The 20,930-nt window shown below is 43.0% G+C and overlaps 1 protein-coding gene across 1 annotated transcript in view; it reads right to left on the reverse strand.

Moving 5' to 3' along the window:
• Snx30 (sorting nexin family member 30) overlaps positions 1-20,930 on the reverse strand; it is a 78,126-nt gene that overhangs the window by 51,799 nt on the left and 5,397 nt on the right. The window contains exons 2-5 of the mRNA XM_005382931.1: positions 11,494-11,603; positions 3,609-3,715; positions 3,208-3,238; positions 238-429 (exon numbers count right to left, since the gene is read on the reverse strand). Coding sequence (XP_005382988.1) covers positions 238-429; positions 3,208-3,238; positions 3,609-3,715; positions 11,494-11,603 — 440 coding nt within the window. The remainder of the gene's footprint in view (positions 1-237; positions 430-3,207; positions 3,239-3,608; positions 3,716-11,493; positions 11,604-20,930) is intronic.

Here is a 20,930-nt window from a genome sequence, read left to right on the forward strand (position 1 = left end):
CATAATAATAATTATGCGAAGCTAAACAGAATCAAGACCCAGCTGCTTCAATAATAATAATTATTATTATTATTATTATTGTTTTAGTGGGTCCACTCTCTCTAAAAATGACCCCTATAATTGTAATAATGGCAACTGGAGTTGTAGAGAGGCTAAAAGCAAAGCCAAAGTCTTGGGGGTGAGACCCCAATTCTGCAGGACCACAGAACCCAGGCAATAGAAAGCGAAGGAACCTACTTTGGTGGTGATCCGATAGGTGATGTAGGTCTCCATTGTACACACATGCTTCTTGGGGTCATCAACCGTGACAAAGAGATCTCTCGTCTCACCATCAATGTCATCGTCAAGCTGAAGTCTATTCAGAAGGGAAGATGAAGAGGCTGGACTCGAAGTGCCTGCTGGAGTGCCACCATTGGGCAAAATGAGATCCTAAAGGGGGGAAAAAGTTACCTGATACATTAAATGCAAACACACAACAGAGAACTTCAGCCAGAGTAGCTGGTTTAGCCAAACCAAAAAACACCTCTAAAACACAAAAGTATTTTCACAATACCTGAGCCGCTCCACGCTCAATGTTCCTTAAGCAAACAGATCTTTTATGACCAAGAGAAATAAATGCTGGCAGCACTCTAACACCCAATCCATGCCAATTCCTCTTCCAGCAACACTGGTTGCAGTGAACAGCCCACAATCAGACTTGACAGAGCCAGAACTGTGTGAACAGACCAAACGCTACTCTTTTCTGCCCTCTCTGAAGACCACTGTCTGGGCCAAGGAAAACACTAAAAGGCCTGAGCCCAATTAAGTACTGGACATTTAACAACTCAATCATCACAAAGAGACAATCAAAAATTATGTGCTTCATGAAAGAAGTTCACCCTGCCACCTAGCAAAAATAAGTAACGTATCTGAATCCTGAACCAGCCTCTATACACAACACTGACTTATATGAAAGACAGTGGATGGAGAAACATGTTAAATAACACTCTGGGGATACAATTGGCAAAACTTACACTATGCGAAGCTAAACAGAATCAAGACCCAGCTGCTTCAATGAATACACTTCAGGAGAAGGCAAACAGAGACACGGACGCAGCACCCCCAAACAGCTGAAACCCAGTCAGGTGCTATATCGCTGTTCACACACATTATGAACCATGGAGATCTGTCTGCTAAACATGTTTGCATCCTCTTATAAACTATAGCGCTGGGTTCACAGTACACAATAAACGCTGCTAAAAACAAAATTTGCGTTAGAGTCATAGTTGATGTCTTAAAGCTTGGGTCTTAATGATTTTATTATAGCAATATCTAGAATAGGCCTTGTGGAGTGATAGAACTTACATAGTTAATAGTTCGTTTGTTTTTTTTTGTTTTTGAGGGGTTTTTTTTGGTACCGGGAATCAAACTCAGGACCTTGCACTTGCCAGGCAGGCACTGTACCACTGAGCTAGATCCCTGGCCCCATACTTAATAAATAAATGAAAATATCTAAGCCAGGCATGTTGGCATACACCTGTAGTCCTAGCATTTGGGAGGTAAGGCAGGAGGATCTCTGAGTTCAAGGTCATCCTCAACTACATAGCAAGTTCAAGACCATCCTGGACTACATAGCGAGACCCTGATTCAAAAAAACAAAAATGGCGGGCTGGGGATTTAGCTCAGCGGCAAAGCGCCTGCCTGGCAAGCGCAAGGTCGTGAGTTCGGTTCCCGGTACTGGAGAAAAACCCAAAACAAACAAACAAAAAAAAACCAAACAAACAAAAAACAAAAATGAAACAAAAAGAAAAGGAAATATCTATTGCTGCAAAATGCTCATTCTCAGCAACAAGCTTCAGTTATAAAAGCTATAAAAGCACTCCTTCCCCTGCCCCCCTTTTTACCCCAGGGAAGACAGACACAGAACTAGGTTGCTTTAAAATCCTCTGGTTCAAAGAATTTAGTTTGAAGGTCCATTATTGTGGTCAGCCAGCCACAAGAGAAAGTATTAACATAAATCACTGACCAAATTCTCTATTACGTTAAGCACACGGTTTATGAAAGGGGTAGTATATATTAGGAGCCAGTAAGGAAGTAATAAAAGCAAGTCATGCTAAACTAATGGAATTTCCCTCATTGACACTGTGGAGGAATACAGGGCCTCACTTCGGAAGCACCTGGTAGAGCCCCTCCAGGTGTCCTCACGGGTAAGGGCAGAAGCACAACTCTCTTGATACACAGCCTGTGCCTCACTGCCTTGCTTCACCTTCTTCATGCCAGGGACCCAGCAGATGCCTGAGTGTGTCCCACAGAATACTCCTGAGAGTGGATCTTGCTACACAACACAGTTAAATCTAAGCCCACACTGGAGAATAAACACAAAGGGAAAAATCTCAAAAAATGTTCCGTTCAAAGATGTTTAAAAGAGAACAAAGAACACAATGAAACCAGGAAAAATCCCAAGGCTCAGTAATCAAGAAATGATTGTCTTTACATTAATAAGACAGAAGGCCATGTACTCATTAAAAATTACAAACTGAGATGTCTATTTAAACTCTGCGAGATGACCACCAGCCTTTGCTTTCTCCCTGTTCCACCCTTGCTAATTAAAGAACCCAAAGAAGAGGAGCAGAAAAAGCAATGAGGAAAGGAAAAAGAAGGGCAGAAGGTGAGGGGGTAGAGGGGGAATGGAGAGGGGGGAGGAGGGGGAGGGGAGGGGAAATGGGGGGGTAAGGAGGAGGGGGAGGGGGAAAAGTAAAATAATGACAGCAGTCCCACCAACACTGGAAATTAGGAAGGGTATCAAGATACCAAACTTGCTAAGATTCTCCACTGGATACTGTCAGGGGCTTTGGCCAGAGGTACGCATAAGATGGATATGCAGAGCTAAGGGACTTCTGGAGCCTCCCGGAATGCATGGCTAGAGATTAAAAGATAGCAGACAGGGCCACAAGTCCAAGTAGGATCAAAACACACTGCCTTAAGGAATGAATGCTCTGACCTTTCCTCCCCATACTCCAATTTTTCACTTAGTTAGCCCTAAGGTCAATCAATAACTGATCACCTGAACTTCCCCTGTCCCTCTTGATTCTATCAATAAAAAGCCACAGAAGCTTCAGTCTGGCGCTGTCTTATAAGCCTCTCTCACACTGAGGGGTCTCAGTAAAGGGCAGTCCCTTCAGGTCTTCTTGGAGTTTGAACTGGATGTTGCTCTGAGTAATCTCTCACGCTTCGCACCATATCACGGTACAGGATATAACTGGGACACAAATGAAAACAGAACTAAGAAGCATCTTTAACCTAATCCCTCAGGTTACCTCAGGTCACCAAGGCTCTCCAAGAAGTCCTCCCAGGAAACGTCCTCAACACCGCATATGCACCCTAGTTTGCAAGTCCATTGTCAGGGAGGAGGGGGACGTGGGAGACCTGACAGCACGAACGAGGAGGGCGACCAGCTGGGGTCCTGCTCACAGGCTTTATTACTACTCCTGGGGGACAGAGGTGCGAGATAAGGGTCAGACGAAGAAGATGGCACCTGGGTTGGCTGCCCCGTGCCTGCCCAACAAGCACAAAGCAGGTAAGACCAAGAGCTGGCAGGGCAGGGTTCTACAATGGGGACAGCAGCTCACGCAAGAAGGAGCTGGGGCTTCCGGGAATCCAGACACCGAGGAGAGCCGACCCATGTTTCCCTGACCAGAAAGCCCAGGACTCGATGTCCTCTTTCGTCCTCCTTTCCCTGATGACAGATGGCTCAACTGGTAACAACTTAAGGGTCAAGCAGACAGCTGGTGTTTGTTTGTTTGTTTTTTGAGTCAGGGCTTTGCTATGTTGTTCAAGCTGGCCTTCACTATGTAGCCCAGAGGCTGGCTTCGAACTTTGTGGCAATCCTTCTGCCTCAGCTTCCTCAGTGCTGGTATTACAGTCTGTGCCACTGTACCTGGCAATAAGACAATTCTTACAACATCAAGTAGAAACAGAGCTGATCCAATAATTTGCTTTCTCTGACAGGAACCCGAGGCCCACACTACTCCTTCATCTGATACAAGGAAACAAAAACTCTAAGGCTTCCTAATGTCATTATTCAAATCCAAGAAAACTAAAGTATGAATGAGTAACACAGAGTCCTTGGGAGCACAGAAATATACACATGAAAAAGCTTTATCACCTAAAATAATAGACTTTAGGCCACATCTACTTTGTGCTCCCTTTTCTTTTTAAAGTGAAAAGTAGAGAGGAAAAAATTTAAAGCATATATTGAAAACAGAAAAGGACAAAAGTTATAACCCAAAACTTAATTCTTCTAAAGATGAATTTCAGAAGGTAAAATCAAGGACACCGGGGCTGGGGATTTAGCTCAGCGGCAAAGCGCCTGCCTGGCAAGTGCAAGGTTGTGAGTTCGGTTCCCGGTACCAGAGAAAAACCAAAAACCAAAAAAAAAAAAATCAAGGACACCTCAGCAATACAGAATGGAAAAAAATGAAAACAGAGCAGAAATATAGCTATTTAAATCTTGTCTCCATATGTGATTATAAAATATAAGGATGGGCTAAGAATACACCAGTAAGTCTGGGAATCCAGATGTGCCTTCTCTGAAAAAATATAGCCAAAATAAAAGTTAGTAGAGTCAGAAATAACCACAGAAGTGATGTCAGAGCCGGCATGGTGGCACAGGCCTGTAATCCCAGCACTTGGGAGGCTGAAATAGGAGGATCATTGAGAGTTCAAGGCCAGCGTGAACTGCATAGTCAGACCGTGTCTCAAAGATCAAAAAAAAAAAGAAGATCAAAAAAAAGAAGAATCAAAAAAAGAAGATCAAAAAAAAAAAAAGAAGTGATGTCAGAGAAACCCCACTAAAAGACAAGTGAGGCCCCAATGGCTTTGCAGTGAGCCCTAAAAAGCCTTTCAAAGTAAATTCTAAAAAAAAGTCCTACTGTATTCAAATATTCTAAGACATACTTTTACAATGGTGAAACCTTTAGAAACCACCTTACGAAGGTTATCCAATATCTAATATTAAAATATTAGGACAAGAAAAAAGTTAGATCTAAGTATAAATATCAAAAATGAACAACTGAGGCTGGGTGTGGTGGCGTATGCCTATAATCCCAGCACTTACGACGCTGAGGCAGGAGGATCATTGTGAGCTCAAGGCCAGCCTGAACTGCATAGCAAGACCCTGTCTCAAAAAGACAAAAAAGAAAAAAAAGAGAACATCTAATGTGTATTAAAGTAATTTTTTAGAAAGAAAATTCCAGAAAAGCAAGAATGAGTTAATGTTAAGAAATCTGAAGCAACTTATTGTATCAACAGATTATGTATACAATCACTGTTGAAGATAACCACATCCACAACAATGTTTACTGGTAAAAATCAGGAGATCCACTAAAAACTCTAAGTAAAATTAAGGATTTGAAAAAGAAAGCTTATAAATATGTTAAGGAGTATCTATCAATAAATATCAATATGGACCTTGAAAACACTATTGTAAGTGAAAGAAGCCAGACAGGAATATGTTGTATAATTCCATTTATACAAAATGTCAGAACAGGCAAATCCATAGACAGCAGACTTCTGGTTGCAGAGGCTGGAAGGAGGGTGGCAATGGGGAGTGATGACAGGACCTGTTTTGGCCGTGGTAAAAATAATGTGGAGGTGAACAGTGATGATGGTAGCACAACCTGTGAATCTACTACAAACCACTCGATTACAGCCTTCAAAATGGTGAATTTCATGGTGTGTGTACCACAATAATGCTAATAAAATGACAGAAAATAATGTAAAACACTGGAGGCATGTCTACTAGATTCAGAAACAAGATTCTAATACCTAGTATTTACTATTACTGAGAGGCACTCTGGAGATTCTAAGCCCATGGCAGCGAACCTATAGAGCATGTGTTCACAGCCGGCTGCTTGTTCTCATAGAAAGCTCTAAAAGGTTCACCATCACTGTTCTAGGCAATGCAGTGATACACAGAACACTGAAATACCTGCAGTGACCCGCCCCATCACCTCTCAGCAACAAGTCAGATTCTCCCCACCTTAATCTAAAACTTTAATATACAAAACAGGGAGAAAGTATCTTTAAAGCATCTTAAAGTGATAGCTCTGAAGTGATGCATTTACAAAATAATGTTCAGTGAAAACCAGAGAAGACACAGACCACATGGTAGAATGAACTAAGGTTCACAGTGCTTAACTGCCCTCCATCATGAGGACCATATACTTATCATTGCTAGACTTCCCACATCCTACTCCACTGATATTCGCCTTGGCCATGTGACCTTCTCTGGTAAACTACACATGAATGCATGCAAAATCCACCAGATAGGAGCAGGAGCTTAGGTGCCTTCACATGTTCCCAGCAGGTCTCCTGCTGTCTCTCGCTCTCCTCTGCCTTCAAACTACAATGTCTCCGGCCGGGGATGTAGCTCAGCAGCATAAGCACTTGCCTAGCAAGCCTGAGGTCATGAGTTCGATTCTGAGTACAAAAAAAAAAAGACAAACGAGAAGGTCCCGCACAGTAGCTGTTCCTTCCAAATGGGGAAGGCTTGGAAAAAGCTACCACGGCTGACTCATAATCACCGACACACAACATGACATGTAATTAATGTGTGCTGCATAGCTTTGAATTTTTGGAGTTATTACCACAGCAAAGCTGACTAGTAGATGTAATCAGAAAAATATTACATAGTTGTCTAAAATCTAGATAGGAAATGGTGACATAAACACTATGGAATTTTAAGATACAGAGATTTCGCTTTTTCCCTAGATATCCAAATGGGTCTCAACAAGTATGGACCAAGTTCTGGGACCCTGATTCCTTATTAGTAAGAAGTTCAGTTCCCACCCCTACCCCTCACTCTCCACACCCAAATCACATCAGATAGTCTCCAGATGCTCTAAAGTTGCTAACACAAGTATCTCCAAGTTGCCAATGCTTGCTAGTCTGTGGTTTCTGGGCTAGTATCTTCTCTGAATAGATTACAGTTCCCCACTTTGGATTCTGGACCATTTTTTATAAAGCAAAGACTCTTCTTTAGACCTGGGTTTAGAGACCACCTGTTTTATCCATGGGTTGATGAAGTTGTTTAGAATCTGAATGTGTTCCCTAGGTTTTCTATGGAAAAATCCACCCTGTTGGTAAAACCTATCCACTGGCCCAATGCAAAAGAACACCATGCTCCTTGGCAAAGGTTCTAGTATCTGTTACTAGCTTTTTCTAAGACTCTCCAGACTGGCCATCACTTCTCCAGACATTCCTGTGATTCTTGGAAACGAAGATTTCCCCCAGCTCCCCACCAAATTTAAACAGGATTCCTGTTCACTTCTTCTAGAAGGATCTACTATTCCAAGCACATTCTGAAAGCCTAATAGGTACCAGCTAAAGAGCCAGTGCAGGACTACCAAACAAAAGAGGACTGGGAGCACCTGTGTTCAAACCCAGCCAAGCGGGGATAGGCACATAAAAACCTCTAGTGACAAGGCAGTGTGATACTGGGGACAACAGAGGCCAGTACACCGAAGAGGGTAAGTGAAGGATACAGAGACAACTTCAGAAGAGAGACTACAACTGCCAAACGGAAAAACAAGGCTGAGGAGAGCTTGGCTGAGGAATCACCACCACTAAAGGGAGAGAGCAGTTCCAGAAGCTTGGCTCTAAGAAGCACAACATGAAGATTCCATTTGTATTACTGGCCAAGTACACGCATGCCATGTGGATGACTCCAGAGTCCGAACAGGCTGCCTTCGAAGAAGTTAAGTGAAACCTCCCCAAAAGGCTCAGTGCAGTGAGAAGACTACCTAAAAACCTGCTCTCTTTCCTGCCCACTTCAAGGCTGCTCTCAGCATCCTGCCAACTGAGGATCCATAAAACTAAATTAATGATGATGGGATTTCTTTTAATAGTAACAAAAATAATCTGGAATCAAACAGTAATGATGGTTGTGCAACATGTGAATATCCTACACATAATATAATTCATCTCTCCACTGACATTTGGGGTGCAGAGCCCCTGAGAGGTCATCTAGGTTGTATGTGTTGCATAAAAGGCAAAGGCTTAGACATGACATGCACAGGCTCACTCAAGCGGTACACGAGGAGCCCAGGTCATAGCTTTCTCACAGGCGGCTATGGTATGCCATAATCCAGGCGCTGCTGCTTCTCTCTTAGATGGGGAGAAGGATCTAGAGTAATCCCCTAATATGTTGGCTCCTCTCCTCCTGCCCATGACCCAATGCCTCTTAACCATACCATTTGTTCACAGCTTACAAAACTTGATGCTAATTTAGACGTTTTTGTGCTACCGCCTAACATAGTACTAAGAGAGGGAACAAACGCCCTTGCTGTTTGACAAAACCAGATGCTTCAGGAAAGTTAAAGCAAATAGCATTCTGGGAATTTAGAACAAGGGTCAAGAAGCAACAGTACACCACACACAGCTAACTGTGTTACAGGTGATCAAAAATACTTGTTGATTGATTAATCATCACCCCAGACCAAATCCTCTCAAGGGCAAAAAAGCACTCAAGTGAGGAACAGAACAGGGCAGGACTAACTACCTTTACCAAGTGCCAAGGGGCCACTGTGAAGTTTGCTCTTACTGCTTGTACTTCTCACTGGTGTTTAAAGGACCTGTGCCATAGCAAGGCTAAAAGAGTCCTACCTGAATTACCAAAACCTCACTGTTCCCCTACAACACGGACTCTTTCTCTGTAACCCAAAGGCAGCATAGGGCCAAAATTACAAGCCAATCAAAATGCCAAAAGTATATCTTTCTTGGTAGAGAGCTTATAATTTTTAGTCTCAAAAATACCTATGTGTGGGCTGGGGATTTAGCTCAGTGGTGCAGTGCCTGCCTGGCAAGAATGAGGTCCTGAATTCGATTCCTGATACCCCCCCCCACCAGAAAAACCTGTATGTGGAGGACCACCTGGATGGCTCTCCTTGAAAGAAGAGCATTTGGCCCTACCTCTGTGTACTGATATGTGCAGAGCTGGCTAGGACATTTCCTTGTCCCCTCAGTTGGCTCTAAGCAGTGCAAATGGGTCCAGCCAGGTGCTGCTGTGTAGTCTTTGAAGCAATGGGACAGGTCGGTGACGCCCTGCCCACAGCTCCCAAGTAGCGTGTGTGAGCTGGGCTGAGAGACACCAGGATGGATGTCGGCTGAGATTGAGCTTCAGACTGAGCTTCAAGAAAGAAGCCATGGTATCTCAGGGCATGACGATTACACATCAAAACTGAAGCACAAACTCCAAAACACCAGGTACTGCCCCAATCTGTGCTATGCACATTTCTCTCCCTCCCTCCCTCCATCCCTCTCTCTCTCTCTCCCTCCCTCTTTCCACATTGCAGAGGTGATTTCAGGCCTCCTATCTAACCCAGCTCACAGCACTCACAAACTTCCCACCTTTCTCACAGTCACTCATCCCAAGCCACTCTCCTCTTCACAAATTCATACCTGGGTTTGGCCCTGGGTCGAGGCCCTTGCTCTGGTTAGCCATCGTTCTAGGTGGACTTAGGACCTCCTTGGCTCCCCATAACTACAAATATGCCTTAGTGTCTTTATTCGCTCATGGATTGCACTGGAAATGGTAGGTTGGAATTACTTATTGGAATTCCAGTAACTTTTCCCTGGAATTACAAATATAGATTTCTCTGGACCACAATGAGGTCCAGAAGGGCTTCCTATACTATGGGGGAAGCTTGGTATGGTGGCACATACCAGCACTTGGGAGGCTGGGGCAGGAGGATGTCTCTGAGTTCAAGGCCAACCTCAGCCACACAGTAAGTTCGAGGGCAGCCTGAACCACATAGCAAGACCCTGTTTCAAAAACAAAACAGAACAAACCTATGAGGAAATGAAAGTTAGGCACTACAGTTTCTAAACTCTCTGACCTAGAAATAGAACTGTATCTGAACTTCTGTTGGATACCAAATCCAAACTGCCTTTGGCTAGAATAATTGCACACTCAGTGATTCATCACACACACCCTACACCTTTGGTATGAGAAGTCCGAAAACCACAGCTCAAACCTAAAACTAACCCAAGACAAGACGAGAATGTGTTAAACTAGAAGTAAATCTGTGAACATATCCAAATAGGTTGTACTTCCCTTTTTATAGTTTTCACTTCATTTTTCTCTCCTCCAGTAACCTCTCACTACTGGTTCTGAGGCATTAAGCCATGTGTCAAGGATTTGGATCTGCATCATACCATGCAGAAGCCAGAAGAGATGCTTTCTGTGGAATCCCTCAAGGCTCCAGTCATCCCACAGCACCTTTTTTAAACACCTGAAGGGTGCCCACATCCAATCCAAAAGGGCAGATGGGTTTCCAGGCTTCAGAGCCAGACCTAATTTCCACATTCCTACTATCATTCAGACTGAATGTGAGTGATTCCTTTTTCTTTTCTTTTTGGTTTGTTTTTTGTTTGTTTGTTTGTTTGTTTTTCTGGTACCAGGAATCGAACTCACAACCTTGCACTTGCCAGGCAGGCACTGTGCTGCTGAGCTAAATCCCCAGCCCCCATTTTTATTTTCATGGTTAATTTAATCACTGGAAAAGATAAAGGTACTCAACCTTTTGTCTGAACACTACCAAAACAATGAGGAACGAAAGAAAAAGCAGAAATCAGTCTCAACCAAAAACACTCAAAAATTTCACAACAAACGAACCAGACACTGTCAGGTTAAAAAAGCAGAAAAAAAGCAGGACATAAAAGAAAGGCCCTTAACACAGCCATGCACCATACAACATTTCAGTGATCAACCCATGACACATACGGTGGTGGTCTCGTAAGATTATAAGGGAGCTGAAAAATTCCTATCACCTGCAGTGCATCTATTTCCTAGTTAAGTGCTACTACAAAAGAGATTAAAATTTTTAAGTTTGTAAAGTAAAACAATTACAGAAATCTAAGGTTAATTTACTAGTGAAACGAGAAAAACTTTTTAAATAAATTTCACATAGCATAAGTATACAGCAATGCCCTCTGCCTTTGACTCACACAGAGCCACCTCCACTCCTGCAAGTTCCTTTCAAGGTAAGTGCCTCAAGGGGTGTGTCTTTTTTTTTCTTTAGGCCCTATTTTTACTGGTGCTTTTCTGCATTTACATATATTTAGACACATAAAGACCATCGAGTTAGCACTGCACACAGTGTTTAATATAGTAACACACTGCACAGGTTTGTAGCCTAGGAGTGATAGGTTATACCTCAGCATACAGCAGGCTATTCCAGCGAGGTTCGGTAAGTACTACATTCTATGATGGTTACATAGCGACAGAATCATGAACAACGCATTTCTCAAGATGTATTTCTGCCGGGAGACAACACGTGACTGCAGCGGTCACACTTGTCCTCTCACATGGGCTTTCTTGCCCAGACACAGAAATGAGCTCTGTAAATAAGGGTCAGTGATCTGAAATTCTTATTTCTGACAACAAACAGATGGCAGAGACAGACGAAGGAAGAGAGGCAAGGATGGATGAGGAAACAAATGCTGCAAACTTACTTGTGTCGAACCTACGAGAGGTAAAACAAAGCTGGAAAGGACACAGCTCCCGCACAGCAGCCCAGCAGCCGCTCTGGGTCCCATCTCTATGGACAGGTGCAGAGCCGTGTCTTGAACCCAACACACAAGAGATCAAGAGATCAATAACAGAATTTCTGAGGATGCCTCCAATTGCACTTCCTATATGATGGAGGAAAACGCCAGCCGTCCAAATTGGAGAATATTATTTTTGTTGTTGCCATTAAGGTGTCGTGACAGATTACAGGACAGCTGGCTTTCCTCGAAGCCTCTTCCAGGGATAGTTGTTGTATAATAAAATCTAGCTAAAAGATTACATTCCTAAGATATATATAATTAAACATGTTAAAGCACCTTTCTTTGAGTAATGAAATACTTGATTAGTCCCTATACGATGGCAGAGGGAGTGGGGCAAAATAATTATCACTCCCTATTTACAGACCAAAATATAGGTGTTTCCCAACACATGTAAGTTTTAAGTAGCCTAATTGCCAGGGTGTTAGACTCTCCTAAGCCACAAATTAGAGCATATGGAAAGCAGAATCTATTCATGTATGTGTTCATGCAAACACTGAGTTCTTACTGACTGCCAGGTGCTAGTCTACATTTAGAAGAAAACAAGCTGGGAAGGACTATGCTTCAGGAATCTAGTTTAGGGTGCAGAATAGGGAATGCCATGTAATATACTGTAATAAATTCATGAATAAAGATAAACCTGCAAGCCAGGTGTGATGGCATAAGCCTGTAATCCCAGCTACTTGGAGACTAAGGCAAGAGGAGCACAAGTTCAAAGCCAGCCTAGATAAATTAGTGAGACCCTATCTCCGAATTGAAAAATGAATATAAAAAGCTGCAAAAGTAGCTCAGAGTGAGACCCTCAGTTCCATCCCCAGAACCAGAAGGGGTGGGGGAGGGACGGCTGTGCGCTACCGGAGCTGAGAAGGGAGAGTAACTCTCTCTAAGAAAGGCTTCAGAGATAGCAGTCTGACCTGGCTTGACAGGATGACAGGAAGATTGGTTTATCTGTCAGATCTACTACTGGCTATGGGGCTGGAAACACACACACACACACACACACACACACACACACACACACACCTTAATCTCCCCAACAGTGGCTAGAAGATGGCAAGACCACCCTGTCCAGAGGCACGGAGCAAAGAGATTACTGGGGATGTCTGTAAGATCCTTGATGGACAGGGAAGAGCTACTCAAGGGAGGAGAAAGAAGTTCCGTGCATGGGGCACTGCATTAGCAAAACTGCCACAGGCTGAAGTGTGACAGCCACAGCTGGGGACTGGTGGACGGACTTGAGCTGCTCAGGGGAGAGTAGCAAGAAACCAGACCTGAAAAGCCGATTAGCTCCAGACTCATGAATCTTAACAGGCCTAAGAATTAGATGAACACTCCATAAGCAATGACTAAGCTTTTAAGCAGGAAAGTGGCAATCAGGCATAAGTTTTACAGAAATGCTTCAGAAAAAAATATGCAAAACAAAGAGGGACAGAAGAGGCAATGGTTCAGGAGCTGTTATATGGCCCAGGCACACATCATTCACCTCCTGCAGTACCTGAACTGGTGGAGATACCAGGGGTGTCAAGGGCAGAGGAGAACTATCCTTAGGCTAAGTGCCCTGGGAGACTGTTATGATTGTTTTCCAGGCAGAAAAAAAGATTGGCCACACCAAGGGAAATTATGTTTCAAAAACAGACAAGTTACTAAAGATTAGAAACTGCTGTAGTTCTAGCAAAATCAAGGAAACCCAAGTTCATCAGCCCTGTATAGATTCCACCTTTGGAACAAGAGGGCAAGGCAAGTCCTGCTGAAATGACTGTGTTCTGTAATGGCTTAAAGCAAGGTCACAGGGCACTCGACATTCTCTTCTCTGTGTGAGCGCTGCCTCCCGTAATTCACTCCTTTTCAGGAATATGGTTCAGCAACAGCTGATCAGGCTATTTTTCCGCCGTCACAGACCAGCAGTCCTCACCACCAGCGCTCACAAGAGGCATCCTGACCACAGTCCCCGTAAGAAGGCCATATGCACGAACACCCCACAGACTGCCATCACAGCCGGGCCCTGACACCGGGCCAGAAAGTTCTTGGGACATCAGAACCCACTCTTGGCAGAAAGCAAATGATGGCCAGCTGATATCCAAAACCCTGGGCTAGGAGTTGACTCAAAAAACAAAAACAAAATAAAACCTCCAAATAGAAAGCAAAGGCTAGGGCTAAGAAAGATTACACGCTGTGGAGACAAAAAGCTACCTTTTTCACAGCAATCTGCACGTACAGTTGTAAGTCAGGAGAAGGGAAAATAAAAAAATTAAATGTTTCACGCTTACATTCTCTACTAGTCACCTCATACTCTGGGTCTCATTTAGCCCTAACAATAACTTGGAAAGGGGAGGGAATTTTACTATCCCTGTTTTATTACTAAACGAAGATGAACCCAAGATCATTCCCACAGAACAGGAAAAAGGGCAAGGACCCAGGCTCCAAACGCCAGAGCAGAGAGGCTGGAATCCTTCCACCATCTGCCTCTGCGTCAGAGGATTTTACTAAAGATCTACAGGACAAGAACTCAGCTACCTCCAGGTTCACCTTGACATCTTCAGCATCTAGAGATGTGCCTGGTGGCAAACAATCCTCAATCCTTTATAAGTGTTTTCCTTTTTTTTTTTTTTTTTTTTTAAAGAATGACCAAAATAAAATCTTTGTAACTATATAAATATGATTGCAAAAAAAAAAAAAGACATATTCCTAACCCACAAGTGTCAGAAAAACAACTTAAAACATGTCTCCTCTCAAGGGACTTTTAAGAGCGAGCCAGCTCCAGAGAATACCCAACACAAAAGTACCACAACCATCAATAAGTAGCTCATCTGGCCATGGGGATGGACTCTAGGAATAAAACAAGACTCCCACAGTGTATGCTCTTAGAAGTAAACAGAGTGGTCCGACATCCTCCAAGGGTGTCTGGCTTGAGCATTCAGTGCTAACGCCGGAGACAAGGATTCTCTTCCCCAGAGAACGCCTGGGCAACATCCACCTCATCCGAATGGCATGATGACTCACCCTGTCATCCCTACACTGATGGAAAGATCTGAGTTTTAATATATGATAATTATGGAACTTCAATAGTGAAGATAGAACAGATTACTCAATAAATGCTGATGGATAATTTGCTTAACTATTTACAGGAGGACAAAACAAGTTACATCCTTCTCTAACTCAATGCAAAAATGAAGGTCAGGTTGTTTATAAAGAATTAAATGAAAAATTTAAAAGTAGTATGAGTAATAAATGATTTATATATCAGGAGTGTACCTTTCTTGTGTGCGATGGGTACTAGGGGTTGAACCCAAGGTTTCTGCACTGAGCTCCATCTGCAACCCTTTTTTAAATTTTTTTTATATTTAGACATTTCTGGTTAAGTCACTAAGTTGCCTGGACTGGGCTCAATCTTGAAAGCCTCCTGCTTCAGCCTCCCAGACTGCTAGGATTATAGGCATGTGTCACCATGCTCTCTCAATTTTTTTTCAATGAAGGACCACAGAGTAAATACAGGGCATATGGTCTCTTCTGTAAGACCCACACAGGCTGTTGTACAACAAAGGTAGATCTACACAGTAGGTAAAGAACAAGTGTGCCTATGTTCCAATAAAACGTTACTTATGGACACTGAAACCTTGAGTTCAATAATTTTCATATGGCTCAAAATGTACTTTTTTCAGCCATTTAAATGTAAAAAAAAAAACTTTAAGATTAATGGTGATGACAGGAATGGGGCAATAAAAGGGCAGCAGGAGTCTTATAGTGATGGAAAAGTTCTGTATTTTTGTTGTTGGTGGTGGTTTTCTGAGGCAAGGTCTCACCATAGTCCAGGCCGGCCTTGAACTCACTGTGTAGCCCAGGCTGGTCTCAAACTCCACATCCTCCTACCTCAGCATCTTAGACTATTGGGATACAGGTGTGTACCACCAAACTCAGCTGGTTCTGTATCTTCATTGTGACAGTACTGATTTCAGAAATCTACACATGACAAGGAGTGGTGGCTCAGGCCTATATCCCAGCACTCACAGGCTGAGGCAGGAGGACTGTCACAAGTTTGAGGCCAGCCTGGGCCACATAGTGAGTTCAAAGCCAGCCTAAACTATATAGTGAGACCGTCTCCAAAAAAAAAAGAGAAAAAGAAATCTACATATGCTAGAACTGCACAGAACTACGCACGCGCACACACACACACACACACACCTATAAAACTGGTGAAGTCTGAATGAGTTCTATGAATTACACCATGCTAATTTCTTAGTATTATCACCCAAGTATACAAGAAACTACTAAGTAAAAGGTATCTGAGTCTTCCTTATAAAAAAAATTTTGGTAACTTTCTGTGAATTATAATTACTTCAAAAGAAAAAAAATTTAAATGAAACAATAAAAAAAAAAAAATAACCTGTGAGCTATCAAAAACTAGTGGCAGGCCAGATGTAGCCTTCTGGTCGGGGTATGCTGATTTCTGATTTATATAAAATGACGTGGTTGGGAAAGGCAATTTCTAAACCTCAACCCAAAAGGAGAATGCATAAAGAAAAAGACTAGCAGATTTAACATTATTTTTCCCTTTATATCAAAGGCAGGGAAAGTAAAAAGATTAAGATGTGGTATGTATATGTACTAACCCCCAAGAAGACCATAATTATTATGTATTGCAAACATATACTAATAAAAAATTAAACAAAATAAAAACAATTAAAAATTAAAAGATAAATAGCAACCTGGAGCAATCTGAACACATTTGACAATAAAGCTGTCTGTTTAACATATTAAGGATTTTGAAAATGATATAGAAAAAGAACCCAATACAAAAACAAGTAACTATAAATACGGCCAGTAAAGAATAATTTGTCAATGTCAATAGTAAACAACATGAAAATGAGCACATGAAATCATTTCTCCCATCAAATAGGTAAAGATTAATAATTAACAATAGGTCAGGCATGGTGGTGCACACTTAGAATCTCAGCTGAGGCAAGAGAATAGTAAGTGTACAATCAGGCTAAGCAAATTAGTGAGACTGTGTCTCAAAACAAAAAATAAACCCAGTGTGGTGGCGTATTTCCAGCTGTGGTGGCTGTAATTCCAGCACTTGGGAGGCTGAGGCAGGAGTTCGAGACCAGCCTGGGCTACAAAGTGAGCTCAAGGCCAGCCTGAGCTGCATAGTGAAACCTTGTCTCAAAAAGACAAAAATGAATAAATAAATAAATAAATAAGAAGGCCTAGGGATGGGGCTCAATGCAAGCCCTCGGTTCCATTCCTAGGACCAGAAGAAAAAAAAAAAGATTACCTCTGACTCCAAGACTACTTCAACTCCACCACACCAAACCCATCTGTAGCACAACACCTTCAAAATAAAATGACTTTTTCAAAGCCCTGTTCAGAGCCAAAAGAACAAAAAAGGACTTTGAAAATGGTATTATAGTTAGACAACTTTGACTGGTTAACTATCTGAGCCAGAGAGACAATGTTGGTCAGAGAACTGGTGTTAACAGAACAATCTCATCCATGGCTGGGTATCAATGCCTAATCTAAAAGCAAAGAATACATTACTGCATCCATTTGTCACCGACCCAGTGCTTTTCCCCTGTCAGCTGTGACTAATGACGAATGGTAATATTTATACCTAGTGAATTTCACCTCACTATAATATTCAAGACCCAGGAAAGTAGGTAGGCCTCAAAATCACCCAAGGTAACACAGGACAACTGGCAGTCAGCCAAATGTGGTGCTGAAGCTGGGCAAAGGAACCGGTTTCAATTCTGTGCCTAACGGTGCCTCTACACCAAGGGAGGAGCCCGCAGAGAGGTGGCTGGAACCCATTCCTCTAGAGTCCTGGTGTGAAGGAAACAGCTTCCACAAGTGCCAAGTAAACGGCCTGGAGATCCTCTTCCAGCTGCCGTCAGCAAATCCACATGACAAGTTGACTAAGGACTCTCGACTGATTTCCTCTGACTGTGCCAAGCAGAAATATCCCCCCCACCCCGCCGTCTCTCTGTAGTAACAAATTTACCACGCTAACCATTTTTAAAGGCACAGTTCACTCCCGAATTTTAAATCCAGTCACACTGCTTGGAAGCAACCTCTAAAACCCTGTCTGTCTGCTTCTCTTTTTAGTGAAAGCCGTTTCAGGCCAATACTGGGCTTGTTCCCTTCCCGAGAACCCTGCGGGCTTGTGCACACATGTACACGGTTATGCATTTAAACAGCCAATGTGCATGTGGCCACACAAACATGCACCTCAGTGGTACCACAAGAACACACCCCAGTGCTCAGGGGCGAGAATGAACCTCCCAAGAAAGCAGAAGCAGCAGATGCTCACAGGTGCAGATTAGGAACTGAAAGTATTCAAGTCTAAGAGTGGTGTGGTTTGGCTAAGCTGACAGCAGCTGGAAGAGGATCTCCAAGCCGTTTACTTGCACTTGTGGAAGCTGCTTCCTTCACACCAGGACTCGAGGAGAATGGGTTCCTGCCACCTCTGTGCGGGCTCCTCCCACGGTGCAGTCCCACCATTACTCAGAATTGAAGCCGGTTCCCTGTGCCCAGTGTCAGCACAGCATGTGGCCCGTGTTAGGAGCGTGGTCCCAGCCTGTGGGGTTTTTAAAATTTTTTTTATTTTAAAGATTTAAAAAAATGAACAAAACAACAACAATAAAGACAAAATCAAAACAACACAAAAACAACAAAAATGATACATGTCTTCAAAATGACAGGAATTAACAGTGGTTGCTACATTACATACTGTTATCTCCAATGAAGTTGCTCAGTCCACCAGATGTAAGAATGCAAGATTGATCAAACCATCAAAGATAGTAACAATTAAAAAAAAAAAAAAAAAGAACATGGAAATGATGCAGAGCTTCACCATACAAGATGGTAGGAGTTCAGCAATGGTTCTTATATTGCATACTGTTGTTTTCACTTTTTTTTGTTCTAGAAATCAAACTCAGGACCTTGCACTTGCTAGGCAGGCGCTTGTGCCACTGAGCTATATCCCTAGCCCCATATTGTTATTTTCAGATCAGTCGTTCTAACTACCAGACACAAGCGCGCAAAACTGGTCAAGAAAAAAGAAAATTTTAAGCACTGACCGTTCCTTTCAATAAACCACAGACATCAGCAATACACCTAGCCCAGCTATCCTTGTCTATACATATAAATTTGTTTTTCATTTTAAAGAGAAAAGGAAAAAAAATAACAAAAACAAGTACATAAATAAAACAGCATAGAGAACAATAAAAATGGTAGAATTTCAAAACAAGGTGATAAGATATTAACAGTGGTTGTTATATACTGCTATCTTCAAAATGGTTGCTTTTTTTGGGAGGTGAGATGAGCCCTGGTGGGAGGAAGTTAAGTTATTGGAGGCATGCTTTGGAGAAGAAATTGGAAAGCCGATCTCTTCCTCTCTTTTTGCTTCCTGACTGTCATGAGCTGAGCAGCTTCTTGCACCATGTGCTCATTCCCTGATGTGCTGCCTTGCCACAGCCCCAAAGCAACAGACCAGCTGACCACAGACTGAAATCTCCAAAACTGTGCACCAAAATAAACTTCCCTCCTTATAAGTGGATTTCTCTCAGGTATTTTGTTACGTTCATGCAAAGCTGACTAACACAGGTGGTCAGATCCTGCACTAGGCAAACAGCATAGTCCCAGACACAGTCCCTGAAGATAAGCAGGTAAAGAAAATCAGGTGTCTAAAAGCATTCAGGAGGATAATGATGACCCTGGCCCTTGATCTTCACTAGCTGAGAGATTCCGGGCTCCCTCTGAAAGCTTCCATTTCCTCACCTGTGAAGTACAGACAGTAACACCTGTCTTGTAATCTGGAACGAGAGAAAACGTGCAGAATGCTCAGCCAGGAGTCTCCCATGGAGCAGCTTCTCTAACTCCAGCTCCCATCCCCTCCTCCCTCACCTGCCTTTATCTTTCAATGCTGCACACAATCCTCTTCTAGCGGCTCAATGAGCTACAGGCTGAGAGGGAAATCAGAGAATAAGGAACAAAAGGAGAAATGAATGAGGAGAATGATAAGGAGCCAGAAAAGCTCCCAAAGTGAAGGTGATGAAGCCTGCTCTTCCACCAGAAGCCTCACACAGCCCATTCATCACCCACAAGGAGACACTCAAGCTTGCCACTAATATAATCTGGATACAGAAGCTGCGGGGGGCCCTCACAGGCCACGCCAGGCCAGGCCAAGGCCTCACAGAATCTGAGGCAGAACACACACCTTTGCTGCCTCCCCACCCAAACACCAGCAGCACCAGTTACTCGTTTATCCTCAGTCCCTCAGCAGTTTCCCCAAAGTGCCATAAGCTCCCTCACCCTACACCATGGCTTTGCCAAGGATGTTTCTCCTCCCCAGGATGCCTTCTTCTGCCTTGTTCATTTGGTCAGTAGCCATTTGTTCTTCAAAACCCAGCTCTAAAGATAATCCCTCTAAGACACTCTTTTTCTCAAACCACCAGCACTTGTTCAGCACTTACCATCAGCACTGTCACTACTTACCTACCTGCCACTGTCACTGAAACATTAAGTGTGTGACAGCCTGAACCTGGTCCAGTATCTCTGTATCTCCAGCATGGTATCTGTGGTAGTCTGTATTTTTTAACATATGGCTATAACAATATTTCCCATCCAGGCTGCTTCCTTACCAAGAGATGGTGTTGAATGTGGGTAGTCCTTTGGACTGTTTTGAATATGGAAGAAGTAATGCTGCACTAATTCTAGGCAAAGACCTTAGATGGCCCTCTTTGGGACATGCCCTCCAGCTCCCCATCCACCATGCTTGAGTAGCACAAGCCACGTGACAAGGCCGCATGTAGGCACTCTAATAAACTACCAGCTAGGTACCATCTTGGCCAACCAGCCCAGTGGAGCCTTTGGCCGAATGCAGCCACAGCCAATAACTAACTCCAACTGTATGAGACACCCTCAAGCAAAAAACACATGCCTAAAGTCAAAACAATCATGAGAGATAACAGAAATCTGTATGATAGCCTACCTAGTCTTGTGTGGCTTGTTAAGCAGGAATACATACCAGAACAAAGTCTGCCTGGTCAACCAGGTAAATAACAAAACAACAATTAAATTAGCAATAATATGATTCATGGCACACAACAAACACTCACATTAATACCTGTACTATTATTAAAATTACACGAAAGGAGAGGGATAGAGAAAATTTAATCAGTGGGTGTTAAGTTACAGTAAAATAGAAGTAAGTAGCTCTGCTGTGCAACTGCACGGAAGAGTGACTACAGATAATAATTATGTACTGTACATTTCAAAAAGCTAGAGGAGGGCCAGGGATGCAGCTCAGCAGCATGGCGCCTGCCTAGCAAGGTGGTGAGTTCGATTCC

This window comes from Chinchilla lanigera, unplaced genomic scaffold, assembly GCF_000276665.1.
Source record: "Chinchilla lanigera isolate Chin_1 unplaced genomic scaffold, ChiLan1.0 scaffold00018, whole genome shotgun sequence".
In the NCBI taxonomy this organism is placed as follows: Eukaryota; Metazoa; Chordata; class Mammalia; order Rodentia; family Chinchillidae; genus Chinchilla; species Chinchilla lanigera.